Raw genomic sequence first — 22,894 nt, 5'->3', positions numbered from 1 at the left:
CTTGAAACTGTTTTGTTTTCTTTGTACAGGTACTTCACTTCTTTAGTTAAGTTGACTCTAAGGTATTTGAATTTGTGTGACACTAATGTGAATGGGATTGTTTTTTAAATGACCATTTCTTCTCTATCATTATTTGGGCATAAGAAGGTCATTGAGGGGCCAGAGTGATAGCACAGTGGTAGGGCATTTGCCTTGCATGCAGCTGACCCAGATGGACCTTGGTTTGATCCCCAGAGTCCCATATGGTCCCCCGAGCCAGGAGCGATTTCTGAGCACATATCCAGGAGTAACCCCTGAGAATCACAAGGTGTGGCCCCCAAAAAGCAAGCAAACGAACAAACAAAAATAAGATGGTTATTGATTTTTGTGTGTTAGTTTTGTAGCCTGCCACTTTGCTATATGAATCTAATGTTTCTAGAAGCTTTTTGGTAGAGTCTTTAGTGTTTCCTAAATATAGTAGCATGTTATCTGCAAACAGTGAGAACTTGACTTTAAAGTGGAAACAGATAAAAAAAAATGAGACTATATTACACTACAAAGTTTCTGCACCTCAAAGGAAATAATAACTGAGATACAAAGGCCACCCACAGAATCGGATAAACTATTCATCCAATACCTATCAGATAAGGGGCTAATATCTAAGATATACAGAACTGACAGAACAAAATATCTAACCCCATCAAAAAATGGGGAGAAGTGAACAGATACTTCCTTAAAGAAGAAATACAAATGGCCAAAAGACACATAAAGAATGCTCCACATTACTAATCATCAGGGAGATGCAAATCAAAACAGCAATGAGGTACCATCTCATACCACAGAGACTGGCATACATCATAAATAAAAAAAAAAAGAATGATCATTGCTGGAGGGGATGTGGAGAGAAAGGAATTCTCATTCACTGCTGGCAGGCATGCCATTTAGTCCAGACTTTATGAAAAACAATATGAAGATTCCTCAAAAAAATGGAAATTGAGCTCCCATATGATCCAGCTATACCACTCCTAAGGATATACCCTAGGAACACAAAAACACAATATGAAAATACCTTCTGCACACTTTTTATTCATTGCAGTGCTACTTACAATAGCCAGAATATGGAAACAACCCAGATGTCCTTCAACAGATGAATGGCTAAAGAAACTGTGGTGGGGGCCGGAGAGATAGCATGGAGGTAAGGCGTTTGCCTTTCATGCAGGAGGTCATCGGTTTGAATCCCGGCGTCCCATATGGTCTCCTGTGCCTGCCAGGAGCAATTTCTGAGCCTGGAGCCAGGAATAACCCCTGAGCACTGCCGGGTGTGACCCAAAAACCAAAAAAAAAAGAAAAAAAAAGAAACTGTGGTGGTACATACACTCAATGTAATATTATACAACCATCAGGAGATATGAACTCATGAAATTTTTCTATACATGGAAACTATGCTGAGTGAAATAAGTCAGAGGGAGAGAGATATACAGAGAACAGTCTCATTCATGTGGAAATGTAAGAAAAATAAAAGACAGCATTGTAATAATACCCAGAGACAATTGAGGGCTAAAAGGACTGGCCCAAGATATGAACTTTACCACAAAGAGTGGTGAGTGCAGTTAGAGAAATAACTATACTATAAACTATCATGACAATGGTAGTGGGTAAGAGAAATAAAATTCCTACCTCGAATATAGGCAGGGAGCGGGGGAGGAGGGAGATGGGGCATTGGTGGTGGGAAGATTGCACTGGTGAAGGCGGGGTGTTCTTTTTTTATAACTGAAACCCAACTACAAACATATTTGTAATCATGGTAACTAAATATATTATTAAAAAGAAAAAAATTTATAAGCTAAGAGCTAGAACAATAGGACAGTGGTGAGGGCATTTGGCTTGCATGTGGCTGACCTGAAGACCTGGGTTCAATTCTAATATGGTCTTCTGGGCCTGCCAGGAATGATTTCAGAGCACAGAGCTAGGAATAACCCCTGAGCACCACTGGATTTGCTTCCCCCACAAGAAAAAAAAAAGAAAAGAATTCATAAGCCAAAGGGAAAAATGGTAGTTCAGCAGGTAGGAGGTTTGCCTTGCATGTGACTGACCTGAATTTCATCTCCGGCATTTTATGTGATCTCCTGCACAATACCAGGAGTGATTCCTGAATGTAGAGTCATGAATAGCCCCTGAGTATCACTGATGTGGCCTCAAAAAAAACCCCTAAGCCCCATAAACAAAGAAAGACTTTACAGACCAGAAAAAAGCAGCTTTATTTGGCAGTAAGGAAATAAGTGCTTACTAAGTACTAATAAAAGCCTAAATCATGCTTTTTATCCAGAAGCCATCAAACAGTGCTCAAGGGGCATGGGACCATTCCCAGCAATGCTTAGGCAACTGGACTAGATTTCTCAATGCTAGGGCCACATCAGTAGTGCTCAGGAGCTACTGGGGCTACTTAAGAGTTGTTCATGCAATGCGGGGTTGAACTAAGATGTCACTTCAGACCCTTGTACTATTTTTCTGATCCCAAAATAATGCCATTTTGAAAGTCCAATGTCAAGAACACATTTTTGGGGGGCAAAGGAAAATCAGGTCAGAGATTGGATGCTACCCAACTTCTCCCAATTGCTCAGGAAGTCTCTGAATTATTGCCCACATCTTTCCACCACATTTCTATTTGTCAAGTCATTATGTGATGAATTCCAGGTACTGTAACTAAGCAAAAGCTGAGGTTAGTGTAAGATGACAGTATCAATCAAGCAGGATATTTTTACACCAGGAACCTCTCTCTCAGGTTATACTTTTCATGGATGAGGTCACTGTCCTTGGGACTAAGGACTAGAAGCTCCAGAACTCTTTCCAAATCTAAGTAATTTCACTGGTTTGCCAAAACATGCTGACAAGGACTCCTTCCTTATCCCTATTTCCTCCCATCCCCAAATCCAGTCCACCAGTTCTAACAATCACCACTGGTACCATTACTTTCCAGAGGTGATAATATCCTTCTCCACAGCTCCCTCAGAAAGTCCAGAAAGTCAAGCATAATATAGAAGAAAGTTGCCAGCAAACACAAAGGAACCTGTCTGCTCTCACTGATGCAGGCAGTGCCTTGGGAGAGAAGTTGTTCTATAACTGCAGGTTATAGCAACTTTCACAGGTTAATCTCTGATTATGATTCCTTTTTTGGGGGGGGGGCACAACCGGCAGTGCTCAGGGATTACTCCTGGCTCTGCACTCAGAAATCACTCCTGGCAGGCTTGAGGGACCATATGGGATGCAGGGGATTGAACCTGGGATAGATGTGTGCAAGGCAAATGCCCTACCTGCTGTGCTATTGCTCCTGTCCCTATGATGCTTTCTTTTTGTTTTGTTTTGTTTTTGTTTTTGTTTTTGGGTCACACCCGGCAGCGCTCAGGGGTTCCTCCTGGCTCTATACTCAGAAATTGCTCCTGGCAAGCTCGGGGGACCATATGGAACACCGGGATTTGAACCATCGGCCTTATGCATGCAAAGCAAACACGCTACCTCCATGCTATCTCTCTAGTCCGTTTTTTTGTTTGTTGGTTGGTTTTTTTATTTTCATTTTTATTTTTTTGCCTTCGTAAGAATTCTACTAAACTACTATGAGAATACATAGAATTTACTTGTGAGATCAATCATGTGTCCACAGAGGAAAAGGAACAGAAACGGGCAATAAAGTTTTGTTTCAAACAATAAATTTAAGTACAATTCCTTATACTTTTTTTTTTTTTTTTGGTTTTTGGGCCACACCCATTTGACGCTCAGGGGTTACTCCTGGCTAAGCGCTCAGAAATCGCCCCTGGCTTGGGGGGACCATATGGGACGCCGGGGGATCGAACCGCGGTCCTTCCTTGGCTAGCGCTTGCAAGGCAGACACCTTACCTCCAGCGCCACCTACCCGGCCCCAATTCCTTATACTTTTCAAGTTGACATCCATGTTTTCATTAAAATCTTGTTCATATGGCAGTTTCCTATAGTTTTTCATGAACTCTCATATAAATACATTTACACTGTCATGTAAATGTAACCTAGAAGAAAAGAATGTAGACAATGATTCTTGTATTGGACAATGGTAAGCACAACTATAGAGAATGGTGCTGGTATGAGTTGTACATTTACATGACTCTTACTGTCAAGTGATTTGGTCACACAAGCTTATGAATGTTAATACCTGAATAAGAACGAACTGTTGGAAGGGAGAGGACAAATCGAGAAGTAAACTGCAATTTGCCAGAATAACGCAATGGCTTCAGGGTGGAGAGAGCCCCTGCCACAGAAGAACGGTTCAGAGCTGCCAAGCAATTCCGTCACTATTTCTAGGTATGCAATTCTAACATGCCCAGACAGTTGACAGTGATTCTCACACTTCTTTTTATAGTCAATGTGGTTGGTAAATAGTAAGTTAGAAACACTATTTAGAAAAATAAAAGCTTAGTAAAATCTGGTTTCCTTTGAGAAAGAGCTGAACTAGAAGATACTAACTAGTCTTGATCATCTCAGCTTTGAAGAACTTGGATGGCCTGTTAATATCTCCATAATCCATGCACTGAATATATTTTAATGTCATAGCTCTCTGCCAGGGAAACAGGTAATGCCTTCCCATTTGTCCAGGGACCTTGTGCTACCTTTGCTTTATGCAAGCTTTGACAAGGGGACGTTGCATGTTTTGGATACAAATGTGTTATTTTTGATATAAGTTCAGGTTCAAGTCCTTTACTTGATACACTATACACCAATTTCAGGAATAAATAAGGTAAGGTATTAAGTACATCAGAATGATAACCATTCACAACATCTTTATCTTCTTCTCATACTGAACCCTATCAAAATGAAACACACACATACACACACATCAGACACTTTAAGTGACTAGGGGAGAAAGCTCAAATGGACCAAGCATACTCAAGTTCAACGACAGCACTGAATGTTCCTCTCCACCAGCAGTGCTGAGGGAGGTCCTGGTGGTCCCCAATATTGCCTGACCTGAGCTGCACCACACAGCTGGCCTGAGTAATCAACCTTTAGGTTGGTATCACTAAAAATGGCCCTAGCTCCCCCACTGAACCACTGGAGAGGTTCCTATTTAAATAAAAAACACACCTATTTTCGGTAACTGAATTAAGTTCAACTTCAAGAGTATTACTGACCACCCACTACATTTGTATGGCTATCTGGGCAAAGATCCAAACAAATCTACAAGAAGCTTTTTTGAAATGAAACAATCTTTCCTTTCTTTCAAGACATCAACATGCATGGCATGAAATATGACTTTCTCTTCTGCTGCCTTGAACCTCAGCATCATGTTTCAGAGTGTTAGACATGCACGCACAGGCACAGAACACTGCCCTTCTCTTTGACTGGCTCAAACTTGCTGTTTACAATGTCCTTTTGTCACATTTTACATTTAAATAGAAGTTTCTCAATCTTTCAAGTGTGGACCCGTTATCACCTCCACAATGAATTTTTCTGTTTCCATATAAATGAACTGTTTTACTGTAATGGCTTTAGGAACTGAACAGCAATATAACTCTCACTTTAATTACCTTGTCTTTCCTATGGTAAATGTTTGGTAAGTAACTCTTTTTTTTTCCCCATAAGTAACTCGTAAGATCAGAAATGATGTATATGGGGCTGAAGAGATAGTATGGAGGTAGGGCATTTGCCTTGCATGCAGAAAGATGGTGGTTCAAATCCTGGCATCCTATATGGTCCCCTAAGCCTGCCAGGAGCGATTTCTGAGCATAGAGCCAGGAGTAACCCCTGAGCGCTGCTGGGTGTGACCCAAAAACCAAAACACCCCCCCCAAAAAAGATGTATAATTCATCCTTCTATTGTGCCAACACAGAATTTACTAATACAAGCTATTGGCTTATAAAACTGGCTATAGAACTTATTCTATATGAGATAAGTTTAGACACTGCAGCTTATCTGGTATTGGGAGAGAGATATGAAAAAGAGAACAAACCTAGATGGAAAGTGGACTGGCATTCTAAGATGTTGCATTAATATGTCCCTTTATATAAAGTTTAATGGAACTGCATGAAAGACCTAGGTTGACTCCCTAGCACTGTATGGTCCTATCAAATTGGCCCAGAGTGACTCCTGAGCACAGAGTTGGAAGCCATGATACCTTGCGCAAAATCCTTTGAAGGACCAAGTTTCTAACAGGATTATTCTAGATGATATTCCATTTTTCTCAGTAGCATAGAAAGGAAAAAAAGACGATGTGAAGTTCTCTTGGGCATAAATAAAGCGGCACATTCTTGGAATTTAAATGGCAGGTCCTACATATGTATGTACAGGTCTGTAAAGAGGCATTATTCTGCCATAGAATAGATCTTCCCAGTTGGGGAAGTCTCTTGAAATATTTTACCTTTCTCAAAGGAAGTGATATCAGAGCAAAGGGGAAGCAAGGAGAACAGACCAAAGGGAAGGCTCTTTACTCCACTCTTGGGGAGAAGACCAAAGATGGTAAAATATTGAGTCTTTTTATTCTCTCCCATTGATAAGTTCTTGATGGAATTTCTTCTGACCACTGGGTCAAATCCTTGTCATTAGTATGAACTACCAAAGAGGTCTCATTTCTCCAAATAGAATACAAGTAGAGAGTAGGGGTATAGATTTCTTATCTAGCTTCCTTCTTCCTGTAGGTGTGCAATCAGCACCTGATAAATGGATATGAGGGGAAAAATGAGAAACATATGCAAGTATTAAATAATGAAGTCTCTAATATATATGTATATCCACCATGCACACAGGTCATGATCCAAGGATCATCTTGGTGTAAGTTGTGAACACTGGCGTCCTCTGAGCTATTCTTTAACAAAATAGGAATTAGAAACTCCTATTCTTCCATATAGGGTTAGGAAAAGAATCAATATATATATATAGAAATATATGAAAATGGTGGACATATATATTTATGTTAAGGCATTATGATTATGTCCCTGAAGTATGAAACTATGAACTATAATATCTGGTTAAAATAATCAAGAGTTCTAAAGATGACGAATTGGGTTCAGATGTGAAATATGAATCTCGAAATGCATGTTTTAGATTTAAAGGGCAAAGAACCAAATAACAAATGAAGCCCTTGACTTCTTATGAGGAACAAACGAATTTGAACACATTCCTACATGCTCCAGTGTATCTACTGAAAAGCATTTTAGGGTTTCTCCAATTTTCACATATTTCTCCAGTTATACATAGGAAGGGCTTAAGTAATCACAAATTCATTTATGAAAGGAAATGACTATTTTTCCCAATTTCATTCTCTTTCTGTTAAAGTCTATAAATTACTTAAACTGAAAAGGAGAAAGGGGAAAGAAAAAAATAGTTATATGAATACCAAATAATGTTTTATCAGGAACATATTCATCATATAAAGTGACATCTTTAAAAAAATCAAAATAACTTACAATATGTTAAAATTTCCATTTTTATTGTCCTTATTAAGATGCTTGTTTTTAAAGATTTTGGTGAACAAAATAACAAAGTAACAAATCATCACACACTTTAATTTAGCATAAAATAAAGACAGAGAAGGGGCTACAAAGGTTTCTGTCATTTGTATTACAAATCTTCAAATCTACCCTATCCTTGCACTAGGCACCATTTCTTAGGTTTTGCCTATATTCCTTGGACCATAGAGTTGAGGCCCAGGCAAGAAAAATGACAAGAGTCAATGCTGGAGGTGGAAGGTTCCTTTCCTGTTTAGCTCCTCCTCTCTCCTCTCTGTCATCTTCGTAACTGGGATACACTCATACTTCTGCTGATGACCTGCCCATGGCATAGCAGTTCTCATCTTCTATTCTATCTAGGCTCATGATGGACCCATTCAGTCTTGGAGCACATAAGACTCAGCAGTCTTAATATTATAGATCATAAGAAAACAACTCAAAGCCCAAGAGCAGATGATGTGAGTTTATGAGCTATTGCTAAGAACTCCAAAGACTGCACCCAAATATGGGAATCTGCCCAGATAAAGAAAATAATGAAAACCTATGACTAGGGCCGGGCGGTGGCGCTAAAGGTAAGGTGCCTGCCTTGCCTGCGCTCGCCTTGGACAGACCGCGGTTCGATCCCCCGGTGTCCCATATGGTCCCCCAAGCCAGGAGCAACTTCTGAGCACATAGCCAGGAGTAACCCCTGAGCATCGCTGGGTGTGGCCCAAAAAAAAAAAAAAAAAAAAGAAAACCTATGACTAACCTAAAGAATACTACTACTCTGTGGGTGTTTTTATTTGTTTGTTTTGTTCCTATTATTAAACTTTTTGTGAACTTACTGAGAATGTTAAGAGGCAACTGTTAAAAGTTTAAATAACATTATAAATTTGTTCCTGCTTTTTGATTATATGTTCCTTGATTTTTCTTAAATAATACGTATTGCCAACTTTCAGTAAGATAGTAACATTCCATGTGATAGATTTTTCCCCAGTCCATTTTATTTTCCCTAGTTATGGTGGTCATCTCCATCTAAAGGGCCTTTAATTGAAATGCTAAGGGGGAAAAAAGGACATATTGGTAGGTCTGACACGTGAAAAAGACTAACAAAGTCACATAATACCTTTCTAGTTAGAGATCTGAGTAGTCACTGCTGATATCTGAATTGATGGTGTTTAAATTATTTGTTAGATTTCTCCAAACGAAATGGTGTTATTCTGTGAAAGTATCCAAAATGCACTGATAGTTGATCGCAACTCAAGAATAATTTCACACACTACTAAGATGAGATCAGAAAGAACAACTCAGGGCCGAAGCGGTGGCACAAGCAGTAGGTGTCTGTCTTGCACATGCTCATCTAGGACGGACCTCGGTTCGATCCTGCAGCATCCCATATAATCCCCCAAGCCAGGAGCGATTTCTAAGTGCATAGCCAGGAGTAACCCCTGAGTGTCACCGGGTGTAGCTCAAAAACCAAAAACAAAAGAAAAAAGAAAAAGAAAAGAAGAAAGAAAGAAAGAAAGAAAGAAAGAAAGAAAGAAAGAAAGAAAGAAAGAAAGAAAGAAAGAAAGAAAGAAAGAAAGAAAGAAAGAAAGAAAGAAAGAGAGAGAGAAAGAAAGAAAGAAAGAAAGAAAGAAAGAAAGAAAGAGAGAGAGAGAGAGAGAGAAAGAAAGAAAGAGAGAGAGAGAAAGAAAGAAAGAAAGAAAGAAAGAAAGAAAGAAAGAAAGAAAGAAAGAAAGAAAGAAAGAAAGAAAGAAAGAAAGAAAGAAAGAAAGAAAGAAAGAGAGAAAGAGAGAAAGAGAGAAAGAGAGAAAGAGAGAAAGAGAGAAAGAAAGAAAGAAAGAAAGAAAGAAAGAAAGAAAGAAAGAAAGAAAGAAAGAAAGAAAGAAAGAAAGAAAGAAAGAAAGAAAGAAAGAAAGAAAGAGAGAGAGAGAGAAAGAGAGAAAGAGAGAAAGAGAGAAAGAGAGAAAGAGAAAGAAAGAAAGAAAGAAAGAGAGAAAGAGAGAAAAGAAAGAAAGAAAGAAAGAAAGAAAAAGAAAGAAAGAAAGAAAGAAAGAAAGAAAGAAAGAAAGAAAGAAAGAGAAAGAAAGAAAGAAAGAAAGAAAGAAAGAAAGAAAGAAGGAAAGAAAGAAAGAAAGAAAGAAAGAAAGAAAGAAAGAAAGAAGAAAGAAAGAAAGAAAGAAAGAAAGAAAGAAAGAAAGAAAGAGAGAGAGAGAGAAAGAAAGAGAGAAAGAGAGAAAGAAAGAAAGAAAGAAAGAAAGAAAGAGAAAGAAAGAAAGAGAGAAAGAGAGAAAGAGAAAGAAAGAAAGAAAGAAAGAGAGAGAAAAAGAGAGAAAAGAAAGAAAGAAAGAAAGAAAGAAAGAAAGAAAGAAAGAAAGAAAGAAAGAAAGAAAGAAAGAAAGAAAGAAAGAAAGAAAGAAAGAAAGAAAGAAAGGAAGAACAACTTTATTTTTCTTAAAAAAGAATATACTTTATGGATTTAAGGACTGTACCTAAGAGCAGACATATGCTACGTAGGAATCAGTTCATCCTCCTTGGCTCTAGAAGGAGAAATTCTAAATTATTTTCCAAACTATCACCATTCTTTGTCATCCAGGCAGCATGGGCCACACTGTTAGGAAATTGGAAGGATAAGTCTTTTCACACTCCCAGCACTTTCTTTTCCCAGAAGGCTCAGTTCTTCCAAAACCATACTTAAAGAGCAGTGTTTAGTGTTCTGAAAGATAGTGCCCTGCTATATACTCAGCTCTTAGAGAACCATGACTACATCTTATTGATCTGGGTCTCCAGGGATTAGTCTGAAAAGGGATTTAAAACATGTGTGTTAATAAAAACTACACTGATTATTAAATTGAAAAGAGTAATGAGATTAAAATGTAGATTATTTCTACATATCTAAATGGCATGAAGATACAAAAGGGCAGCAAACAAAAACTATTTTCAATGACAAAGATCAAGATAGATATACATACAGTATAGAAGAAAAATACTATTTTCATATTTTATTAAAAATAAACTTTCAACTAGCACATTAGTGAGAGCCTGGAAGATATGACCCACAGTAGTAAGAGAAGCTGAGACTGGACACTTCTCTCCCCAGATCATCCACCCCCTTCTTAATTTTGTCCTGCAATTAGCAGGCATGTTGAGATCAAGCAACCTGATTTTAAAATTAGTTTGTCTAATAAAACTGGGAAAATAGTTCATCAACTCCACCAATCACCTTCACACATAGCACATAAATCCTCAATACAAACAATATCTCATATTTCTTCTCTAATAATCCAGTTCGACAATCAAAGATGACTTAAATTTCATATAGCAAAGAAGTATTGATTTTATAAAGCTAAGTAGGCTCTTCGGCTTGCAGACACTGATGAAATATCCTTACTTGGTTTCAGTTCAAGAGTCAACAGAGACCTACTAAATTTAGACTCCAAGCTGATTGCATCACTAACCTGTCCTCCTGACACGGTCTCTGTGGACAGCAGAAAGCAGGCATAGGGACACCACGCCAGGCTGGGATCAATCTATTTAACAGACACAGGCTGTAGCCAAAAATGTCCCTTGAGACAGTCCTCCTGGGCCAAGCCCCTGTGCTACAGACGCCAGCATGGCAGACAACCACACCTTTGAGAATCCTGGAGCCATTCAATCAGGCTAGACCCCTGGTTTATAAATGTGACTACCACTAGACCAGCTTCAGAAACTTTCCTGAAAGTAGCAGAAGCTTGAATCCAAGATAAAGCTCGCAACAATTTAGAAAAGCACTGATTGAGACAGAAACGAAGTCTCCTTGTCTCCTTAAGCTAGTAAACATCTACACCAGGGGTCCTCAAACTTTTTAAACAGGTAGTTTGACGACCCCTGATCTACACTGTCTTAAAAATGGGAGAAATGGAAAGCCAGGGAAAGTACAGAGGTCAGGTTCCTTACAAAATGGTCCCTCAAACATTTGGGGGTGCTCTGGAGGCCTCTCCTCCCAATCCTGCTAGGGTATAGTATCATGAGTGGTCCTAGAGTCACAGAGATTTAGCTAAATCAAATCCTCAGACCTTAGCCCTCATGTGTGTGCCCAGTTGCCAAAAGTGGTTCTCAGGACTCCAGTACCACTTGGGGACTCCCCATCTCAACCAAAAAGGGCAATCTGGTTTACATTTTATTAAGATGTCAAAAGGTCCTGAAAAATACCCTGGATATACCCAGAAATACTGCACCCACAATACTGCATCAGCTCAGCATCTGGAAGAAGTCTGGTCTCTGCATGCCCGGTGGACTGAGAGGGAAGGAGGAAAGGAAGGTTGCAGAGAGCAGAAGACGGTCTGTCCCAGAGGTGATGTCTGGGGTAGTTCCTAGTCAGGAACTTGTTGGCTCTACAATGTCTGCTGCTTCCATCCCAGTTGGAAACAGGGAAAAGGACATCATAAGTAAGCATCACAGGCAATTTGGTATAGTACGGCAGATAAAAGGGTCGAAGGTAAAGGAAAAGATGCAAAATTTTTTTCTTACGTTCCCACAAAATTCCCCTCTCACTCCTGCTCCCTTCTCCTTCTCCATGTTAACACTCTGATCTTTCCTGCTCCCTCAGATACTGTGCTTTAAGGTCTGAGAATGTTGCATGAAATTTTAGTGCCATAGCTAGTAAACCTGCTTGAACTGATACTAAACTAAAACAAAGTGTTTCAATTTGTCACATGCTCAAAACCCCAGTAAATTTTAAGAAGCAACAGAACTACAATAATGGTCTTTCTATGGTGTTTCATGCATCCTCCTCTTCTGTATGTAATCGAAAAATAATGTTCATTTTCAAAACAGGTGGAGGTGAGCAGTATTATTCTATTCTATTATTTCAGAAGGTATTCATGTAGCCCAGAATGGCAATGCTCAGGAGGCCTGAGGATGATATTGCCTCCTGGCAATATTCCCTGAGTGGAACTATTCAATGCCAGGCTCAGAGATGTGGTGATGCTCGAGCCAGCAGTGCTGGGGGTAACTTGGGCCACATTTGGTAGAGTTCGGAGATGGAACACAGTGTTTCTGCATGCATGTAATGCATTCTAGCTCAGGGCTTCAGCCCCCAGATTGGTGCTTTTTTACAATAAATAAATGCACGCCAAAAATGCATCTGTTTATAAGAATCAGATTTAATGTTAAGAAAACTTTTTATAAAGTTACATCTTTAGGTAAAATCAGGTGATTAGGATGAGATATTTTAATCATTTTCTAACTTCCTGTGATTTGTGTCCAATGATTATACCTTCTTATATCTTTCCTTTAAAGAGTTTGGAAAAAATGCTCACATGAAAACAAAGGAAATGTTACAGAAAGGCAAAAGGTTCTGAAGAAAACTAAATTGAAATTTGAGAAGGCTTTCAGCTCTTTATGACCTGAGAAAGCTGATGTTAGTTTTAACATCAGGGGGATGTTTTAGCTAAATATATTATATATAGATATATATAATATATAAATTTATAAATAAATTATATAAATATAAATTAAAAATAAATTAGAAATTTATTTATATATGTTTATATATAAAAAATCAAGACATAATGTAAATAGAAAAATGGTCAGAGAGAATGTTAGGAGCAGAGCATCCGTCTTCACTGGCTTCCTGAGCACTTCCTGAAGCCCCTTCCCACTAAGAAACAGTTACTGAATAAGAAAAATTATCAATCTAAATATGTGATGCCATTTTTGTGTGTTTTTCCATAGCATACTGCTACTATATAAATGTTAATGTATCTTTTTTGTTTTGTTTTGTTTTGTTTTGGGCCACACTTGGCGTTACTCAGGGTTTTTACTCCTGGCTATCTGCTCAAAAATAGCTCCTGGCAGGCACGGGGGACCCTATGGGACACCGGGATTTGAACCAACCACCTTAGGTCCTGGATCGGCTGCTTGCAAGGCAAACGCCGCTGTGCTATCTCTCTGGGCCCATGTTAATGTATCTTTAAGGGGTGATGATGCTCCCTCCCCAGCTCCCCTCATACTCCCCACCCATGTACCTGTATAACTGACTGGGTATAAAAGGGGAACCATGGAGATTAGGGGGAAAACAGGAGGAAATTGGGGGAGAGCCTGGAGGCTGGGGTTTCCAGTCCCCACCAGCACCACTGCCAGGCCTAATTCTACCCTCTCTTTCCACCTCCCATTCCTCACCTCTCCTTCCCCCCTCTTTCCCTCCCTCCCTCTCCCACTCTGCATGAAACGTAGCAGTTCACCCAGGAATTCCGAGCCCCCCCCACCTTGCAGGCTCTCTAGGGCTCTAGTTCTCTTTCACTCTCCCCCTCCCCCCGGGGGAAACTTTAGGCAAGCATTAAAAAGCATTGTTCTTTCTTCTCTCTCTCAGACTGCTTACGTTTCATTTTACTACATTTGACGTCCCTGGATAGGTCCTGGCAGCATACTATTAAAATAAAATCATATACAGTAAATGAAAAGTTTAAAAAAATACCTTAGTTGAGAAATCAGTCTATTGTAAGTGTCAAGGGATACATAATTTAGGACTGCAGTGTTTGGTGTTTTTATCTCAACAGCACTGTCCTCACTACCTTAGATGACTTCCAGGACAATGAAGGGTATAAATAAATAAAATCATAAATAAGTAAATAGAAAGCATAATTTTCTAAATGCCACTGCCGAAACAAATCAAAAAGAAAGTCATAGACTGAATTCTGAGTAAGACTGCTATGCCCAATAGATTTTGGATAACTTAATCTTATTTTTAGTGGCTTGAGGTTTCTCTAAAATGTACTGTAAGCTCTTGGCTGAAGCATCTAAGTACTGGGGGTGCTTGCTATAAAATGCAAGTTTAGATGGTGTACCCAAAAACTGCTTAAGAAGGTCAAGTACCCTAACAATATGTAGAAATGCCTGGAAGTGTGGGTTTGGCAGTTCTGAATTTGGGCTTAGCAAAGTGGTGCTGCTGGTGGCAAAGCCACCAAGATCATACCTGCTTAGATGCAACCTGGCTATACCCAGCAGTTGATCAAGGAGAGTGGGCTGGATGTTGAACTCAGGGACAGCACATACTAGATATGTGCTCCAACATTTGAATTATTCCCCAAAATGAATATGTATTTTAAGCTAATCCCTAGGATATTATGGTGGCATGTGGTTATTAATTTACAATTTGAGAAGACCTACTCCCTATAATAAAAGCTCTCTCTAGTTTGGAAATTGACTTTTGCTTTATGATATAAGAATAGATTTCAAGTTTCACACATGCAAGGCAAGTGCTTTACTACTACTGAGTTATATTCCCTTCTCTTAGGAGTTTTTAAGACCAAAAAGCAAAATGAAAAGCCCAAAGCTATATGCTATGCTTCAAAACAAAAAGGCACATTAAAAGCTACTTCATTAATGGGCCCGGAGAGATAGCACAGCAGTGTTGGCCTTGCAAGCAGCCGACCCAGGACCAAAGATGGTTGGTTTGAATCCCAGCGTCCCATATGGTCCCCCATGCCTGCCAGGAACTATTTCTGAGCAGACAGCCAGGAGTAACCCCTGAGCACCGCTGGTGTGGCCCAAACACCAAAAAAAAAAAAAAGCTACTTCATTACTAAACCATCAATCTTATAACCTAACGTAATCAGGGTAACCAAATACTTCCAAATTTCAAATCCCAAATGTATCTTGGTTATAAATGGTCGCAAAAGGCACATTAAAGTTTCACAAAGATTACACAAGAATCTTTCAGTAGTGATACAATTTTGATGGATTTACCTCATGACAAATTGGGAAAATATGTAAAAAAAAAAGGGGGGGGGGTTAGGTCTATATCATTAAAAATGTATTACTGTATCTAAACAAATTTTTTTTTTGGTTTTTGGGTCATACCCGGCAGCACTCAGGGGTTATTCCTGGCACTATGCTCAGAAATCACCCCTGGCAGGCACAGGAGACCATATGGGATGCCAGGATTCGAACCACCATCCTTCTGCATCATAGGCAAATGCCTTACCTCCTTGCTATCTCTCTGGCCCCTTTATCTAAACAAATTTTAATTTACTCTCAATTCATTTGATAACAAAATCTCTGCAGGTGCATTGCATAGGAAGCTCCTCCTCATTCCTTTAAGATTTAACATTGATAATTAATTTTCCCTCTTCCTTACTGCCTTTCTTCCTGTGTCTCTTTTCTTTGATAACCTACCATTTTCCTTATCCATACAAATGCAAATCCTTTGGGGGTAAGATTTACATAAAGTACACTACAAATAATATGTATGATTACTGAAGGGATTGCTAGTAACAGAAACTGATTTTTGCTTTGGGGCGGAAACAAACTAAAAATAACAGAGCTTAGAATGTACAGTAAAATTTGGGTAGAAATGTCAGATGTGTAAGATCAGAAAAGTTGTCTTTGCCTGTAACTATTAAAATCGTCTCAATAAATCAACCAATATACAACTGGTACATAGCCTAGTTTAAGTTTTTCCCTGGCTCATTCCGAAAGGAAGGGAATCTGGGCATTAGCACTGTTGACCTCAAAAAACACAGGACTTTATGTTTAAGGCTTACGCACACAGAAGGTGGTTCAGACAATACTTTACTTTTTTTTTTTATGGTGGGATGGATGTTCCACACCTGGCAGTGCTCAGGATGACTGCATTTAGGAATTATTCCTGGCAGTGATCTGGGACCATATGGGATGCTGGGATAGAACAAAGGTTGGCCATGTGCAAGACAAATGCCCTACCCACAGTACTATCACTCTGGCCTTTAAGTTTTAAATTTACACTTATTATTATTTTTGTTGGGTGGGACAATGTTTTGCTTTTTATTTTTATTTTTATGTATTTTTTTATTTAGTTAGTTTTTTGGTTTTTGGGCCACACCCGTTTGACGCTCAGGAGTTACTCCTGGCTATGTGCTCAGAAATCGCCCCTGGCTTGGGGGGATCATATGGGACGCCGGGGGAATCGAACCATGGTCCTTCCTTGGCTAGCACTTGCAAGGCAGACACCTTACCTCTAGCGCCACCTTCCTGGCCCCTACTTTTTTTTTTTTATATTTGGTTTTGGGCCACATTCGGTGACGCTCAGGGGATTGGTTACTCCTGGCTATGTGCTCAGAAATCGCTCCTTGCTTGGGGGACCATATGGGATGCCGGGGGATTGAACCGCAGTCCTAGGTTAGCACATGCAAGGCAAACACCCTACTGCTTGCGTCATATTTTTAAAATCTATTTTATTTATTTAAAAAATGATTATATTTCCGGGACAGAGAGAACACAGCAGTAGGGTGTTTGCCTTGCATGCAACTGATTCAGGATGGATGGTGGTTCTAATCCTGCCATTCAGATGGTCTCCGGAGCTTGCCAGGAGTAATTTCTGAGCACAGAGCCAGGAGTTACCCCTGAGCGCTGTTGAATGTGACACACACACACACACACACACACACACACACACACACACACACACACAAACCCAAAATTTATTATGTTTTGGGTTAATGGTCAATTAGTGCCAAAGTAGATAGTACTGATGTACAAAGTTACTACATGCCACTGTTAGCAAAGTGCTTGCAATCTTCCACCACAGTCTCTAGGTCGTCTCAAGTCCTGTCATTGTTCCCTCCTACTCCTCTGCCTCCAGAGTTTGGTACTGAGTATTGTATACCAAGGTCAAGGTTTTGTCTTTGTTTGATGTTATCTTTCTCTTTATTTGAGACAATGCTTTGGGCTCTGGCCAACTTCATGAGATGGTGGAAGGGACTGTGAGAGAAGAGCAGTATTCTGATCAAAGTCAGACCTAGCAAAGGGAAAATGGATGCTGGGCTTGGGCATATCTAAGAGTGACTCAGTGCCTTCCAAATATTTAGTGCACTACATAAAATATTTTTATAGAAGCCTTCCTGGGAAGTAAAACAGGGTACTCAATAGCACCATATCAATGAAGCTCGAGGACTACTTTGTGCCTCAAGAAATTTTCTATCAGAATAGTTTGGGAATATTTTCTATTTTTTTAGTAACATTCTCCTGTCAGGGAAGAAGTCACCCATGAGAAACCCATGAATTATCAGAAAACATGTGGTTTATAAAAACTATTCCTTCTATTTCTTCTAGCCTAATAATGAACACGCTTTACTAGTAGCATGTCTTTGTAACATGCCCTCTCCCTACAACACTGAAGTTGAATCTTTTTATTTTTTAAAACAAATTTAATTCGTTATATATTCACCACCACCACCATCACCCCAGTAGATATAACTTTTGTTTTTTTATCCAGGCATGGTGCTATCTTAGGCATCTGACAAGACAAAACAACAAAAAAACAACATAAAACAACAACAGTTATTTCCTCATGGACTCTCAGAGCTTTTGGGACTTTCTCATAGCCTGGCAAACATTATTTGGAAAATATAGGTTCTGTGATTTGAGAAGCCCTGAGGAGCCTGGGAGGCTGGGGGAACCTTCACTCTGGGTGTGACAAGTATGTGAATAGGATTCCACAACAAAGAGAAAGAGCATCTTGGGACAGGGAGCATAAAAACTGCTAGGTGGTACATGAGGAGAGAGAGCAGAGAAGGAGTCTTCGGGGTATAAGATGCATTTGGTGGGTCTGGGCACCGGGGAGAGAGATGAGGATCATGAAACTTTGGAGATGGATTACAGCTCAAATAGAAAAAAACTTACCTGTCATGTATAAGAGTTTAAATTTTAGGGAACTGGAGAGAAAGGACAGGTAGCAAGGCACTTGCCTTGTATGAAACAGACCTCGGTCTCATCTCCAGAATCCGATCAATGAGTAAAGAGCCAGGAGTAAGCTCTGATCGCTGCCAGCTGTGTCCTTAACACCAACAAGACAAAAACTTTAACCCTGTGCAAAGGAGGTCTTCATATGATTCACTGGAATGATTCAACACTATTCCATGCTCCAACTTCAATTATATATTAATACTGATCAGTATCACTTTCCTACCCAAATACCATATATAGTCCATAAAATCACATTCAACATGAACAGAAACAAACATTTCAGCAAATACTTTAAAAGTCTTTCTTACCTGAACAAAGTTGTTCCACTTTTGTGTAGTTTAAAGATACTATGTCGTTAACCCATGCAATGATGTCATGTCTGCTCATAGTTTCTTGGGTTATAGAGGTAGAGTACACATTGACCGCCATTCCCCAACTAGAAAAATAAAACAAAACAAAAAAAATGTGAGATTCACTGACAAGGCAAATATTAACCCAGAAATATAAACTATGACTAAATTCAAATTTGGGATCTTTGGCAAAATTTAAGAGAAGTTTAATAAAAAGTAATGCTTGGCCCTTTGGATTCTCTTTTCTCTAGTGTATATATCTTCCATCATGTAATTAAACTGTAGATACTGTTTTACATAATCATTCTACATCTTCCTCAACTAGACTCAAATATTCGTTGAGTCTGACAGTTTCAATTTCATCTTATAATTTATAGTCTTTTTGTCCTGAAGTCTGTGATTATAATAAAAACCTATGGTGTCTCTTACAAGGTGTACTATGTTAATCTAGCTCTCCATACTCTATTATGTATCCTTCCAAGCTGTGCCTCTTCCAGTCGCTCATCTTTAGGCGGTAAATGGTAATTCCATTGAATCTAGTTGCTCAGGCTGAAATCAGTACACTGCCACATCCTACTGGTTCTATTTACCTTGAAAGAATGTTCAGAGGCTGCTCTATGAAGCCACCAAATTTCAGCTAGCTCTCACTAGGCGTTTTGTATTAGTATCTGCATGTGCACTCTCAACTTGCATCCTAGTTTCCACCACCTAATCTCAACACAAGAACTACAACTACTGCTTGGTTGCTCAACTCTTAGGATAAAATCCAAAGTGCTCAACAAGCTCCATAAAGCCTAATAATATTCTGCTCCTGAATTCATCTATCTTTCTGCTTGCTTCACTACATGGGGACCATTCTCCTGGTTGCTTTTTGACCTCTGAAATTCACTTTTAGTTCAAGGCTTCTACACTGTTGCTGCTTCAGCCAGGAATGTTTTTTGGGCAATTCTGAGACTCATTCCCTCATTTCTGACAAATTCCATTCAATGCAACCTCACATGGAGGCCTTCTTATTACCTTACATTCTATTTCTCTTCCTAGACATAAAATACAGCTCCGACGGAATTGGGATTTTGCATTTTATTTTTTGTGTACTTTCTGCTACCTAGTTATTTCAGACACTTTCAGTAAAAATGCTGAATGTAGAAAAGTGTTATATAAATATAACTTTGCATATAAAGTAGGCAAGGCAGTAACATTTTTCATCAACTTGGAGGAAATCCACTTTGAAAACACATTATATTGGGGCCGGAGAGATAGCATGGAGTTAAGGCGTTTGCCTTTCATGCAGGAGGTCATCGGTTCAAATCCCGGCATCCCATATGGTCCCCCGTGCCTGCCAGGAGCAATTTCTGAGCCTGGAGCCAGGAATAACCCCTGAGCACTGCCGGGTGTGACCCAAAAACCACACACACACACACACACACACACACACACACACACACACACACACACATTATATATTTGTTCCGTTAGGAAAAAGAACAACAAAAACAAAACCCTTGAAGGATATTCTTTATTCTTAAAAGCTTCATACAGGGGCCGGGCGGTGGCGCTAAAGGTAAGGTGCCTGCCTTGCCTGCGCTAGCCTTGGACGGACCGAGGTTCGATCCCCCGGTGTCCCATATGGTCTCCCAAGCCAGGAGCAACTTCTGAGCACATAGCCAGGAGTAACCCCTGAGCGTTACCAGGTGTGGCCCAAAAACCAAAAAAAAAAAAAAAAAAAAGCTTCATACAGGGGTCAGAGGGATAGTGCAGTGGTAGGGTTTTTGCCTTGCAAGCAGCTAACCCAGAATGGACCTCAGTTGGATCCCGGGCATCACATATGGTCCCCAAAGCCAGGAGCGATTTCTGAGTGCACAGCCAGGAGTAACCCCTGAGCGTCACCAGGGGTGGCCCCAAAACAAAAACAAATAAAAAGTTTCATACAGAGTTTTGAAAAAAAATATTAAAAAGTATCTGGAAGGAACCAAAGCAGTGGCACAAGTGGTAAGGCATATGCCTTGCCCGCGCAAGCCTAGGACAGACCGTAATTTGGTCCCCCAAGCCAGGGGCGATTTCTGAGCGCATAGCCAGGAGTAACCCCTGAGCATCACCGTCACGTCACCAGGTGTGGCCCAAAACCAGAAACAAAACAAAACAAAACAAAAAATGTGTCTGAAAAACAAGTACTACTTAACTGCCTAAATTGTACTGTTAATGATGAAAATGGAAAGCATGGTTTATTTTTTTAACTCTTTGCCATTTTAAGGCATTTACTACTTCCCGAAATTTGCATGAGGGATATTATTAATGGCCATAAGTAACAGAAAAGATTTATTTAATTTTTTTTTGTCCCAAAAAACTGATACTTAGAATCCGAGAATAAAAAAAAAAAAAAAGAATCCGAGAATAAAGGTCCTTGTTTTGCAGGTGGCTGACCCAGGCTGGATCCCTGGCACCACATAGGGCCCACTGCTCTCTATTGGAAGTAATCCCTGATCACAGAGCTAGGTCTAAATTCTCAGCACAGCAGGGGATAGCCAAAAACCAAAACAATCTTAAAAAAAAAAAAAAAAGATATCTGGGGCAAGAGCAATAATCTTATGCACTAATAACATCCTGCACCAGCTAGATATATTTGCTCAAACTGATGATTCAACATTATCACCCATATTCCATTGTGCATTTGAGAGTTCACTCTTGATGTACATCATAGGATTTATGATAAATTTATAAAGATATATCTCTTCTGCAGTAGTATACAGAAAAGTTTCAGTGCCCTAAAAATCCTTTGTGTTCACAGATTTATCCCTCCATCATAATCTGATGATCACAGATCTTTTCTCTGTCTCACTACTGGGCTTTTCCCGAATTCCATAGAATTAGAATCATGCAGAGTACAGTCCTTTCAGATTAGCTTCTGAATTCTTCATGTCTTGGCAACTGATTATGTTTTAGTGCTAAATAATACTCCATCCTCTGAATCTAATACCCATGGAAAACATTTGGGCTGCTTCTAGTTTTGCAATTAAAAATAAAGTCACTACAAGTAAGTTTTAAATTAATTTGGGTAAATACCAAAGAACAAAATGCTAGACCAGCAAGAGCTTATTTAGTCTATAAAAAAAAAAAAAAGAAACTGCCAAATTCACCAAAGTGTCTTCTAAAGTGGCTGCAGCATTTGATGTTTTCCATTTGATGTCTCTCATCAGCATTTGGTGTTATCAGTGTTTTCAATTTTGCCCTTATAAAAGGTGTATATAGTAAAAAAAAAAATTCCTTTCAACATGTAAACTTTGCTGAAACTTGACAATTTTATCAAATGTGTGGAATATACAAAAGATATCATACACTTTTGGATATCATATACATTGTGGAATTTTTAACACTTGTGAAAGAACAGAATAACAAATAAGTCACGTTTACTTGACTTCAACAATTGCCAATACTTGACTAGTTTTGTTTCATTATATTCCCATCAATATTCCCTCCCTTCCCTGAATCTCACTCTGTCCTCCAAAGTAGAATACTTTGAAGTAAATGCCAAGCCTCATATCATTTCACCTTTAAGTATTTCAGCACGTGTGTCTGAAAGATAAGGGCAACCGAAAAAAGAAATCAATGATAGCATTATCACATCTAAAAATAGTTTCTGAATATAAAATATACATCATATCATATAATTGTTTCCATTTGCTTAAATATCAATTCAAATAAAGTTCAAGCACTGTGATTTTTAATAAATTCTTTTCCTTTTACATATAGGTAGGCTTCTTTTTGTTTCCATTTTTACCTTACAATTAAGAAAGCTGTTTAAAGAACCAAGTTATCTAAAAATTTTCACAAACTAAGTTCTGCTCGTGTTTTCCAACTGGTCTTCTGCCCCTTGTATTCCTTTAAAATGAAATTTGATCCAGAGACCTTATCTCATTCAGCTTCTAATTGAGGACAGGGCATTTCCAAGCAAAGTTAGAATTTCTATCTGGAAGCAGATAATGTCGGATTAACTCCTTTGATATTGTTAGCCACTCAGGGTATTTGCCTAGATCCAACAATTAATCACTACTTAAATAGTGATAAGACATGGATGAGATTATTCAAACTATGTTCTGAGTTCCAAGGACCTCATGTCCAAAGACAAAGTTCTAATAGTCTTTGATTATGTCCTTGTTTTCTGGTACAACAAAATTAAAGTGAATCATGCTTTCTTCCAATTTCTATATTTCTTCCTAAGACTTAAAGCCAGTCATTTCCCTTCAGGACCATTTTTTCCACCACTGGTAAATAATATTTAGAAGTACTTAATAGTTTTAAATCTGACATTTTAAAAAGAAAAATCTAATTTTCACAAACATCTACATATTTATAAAAGTGTTTTATTTGGCTCCTGTTAACATCATAACAAGATAAATCTAAAAAAAATAAATA

At 38.9% G+C, this 22,894-nt stretch overlaps 1 protein-coding gene across 2 annotated transcripts in view; it reads right to left on the bottom strand.

The window, feature by feature from the left end:
• The window catches only part of MAPRE2 (microtubule associated protein RP/EB family member 2), a 198,004-nt gene that overhangs the window by 62,365 nt on the left and 112,745 nt on the right, over positions 1–22,894 (bottom strand). For both annotated transcript variants that reach the window (XM_049769713.1, XM_049769712.1), the window contains one exon: positions 18,443–18,570. In XM_049769713.1, the coding sequence (XP_049625670.1) occupies positions 18,443–18,570 (128 nt within the window). The remainder of the gene's footprint in view (positions 1–18,442; positions 18,571–22,894) is intronic.

This window comes from Suncus etruscus, chromosome 3, assembly GCF_024139225.1.
Source record: "Suncus etruscus isolate mSunEtr1 chromosome 3, mSunEtr1.pri.cur, whole genome shotgun sequence".
NCBI classification, from domain to species: Eukaryota; Metazoa; Chordata; class Mammalia; order Eulipotyphla; family Soricidae; genus Suncus; species Suncus etruscus.
The sequence above is the reverse complement of the archived record's forward strand: the minus strand, read 5'-3'. Positions and strand labels throughout refer to the sequence as shown.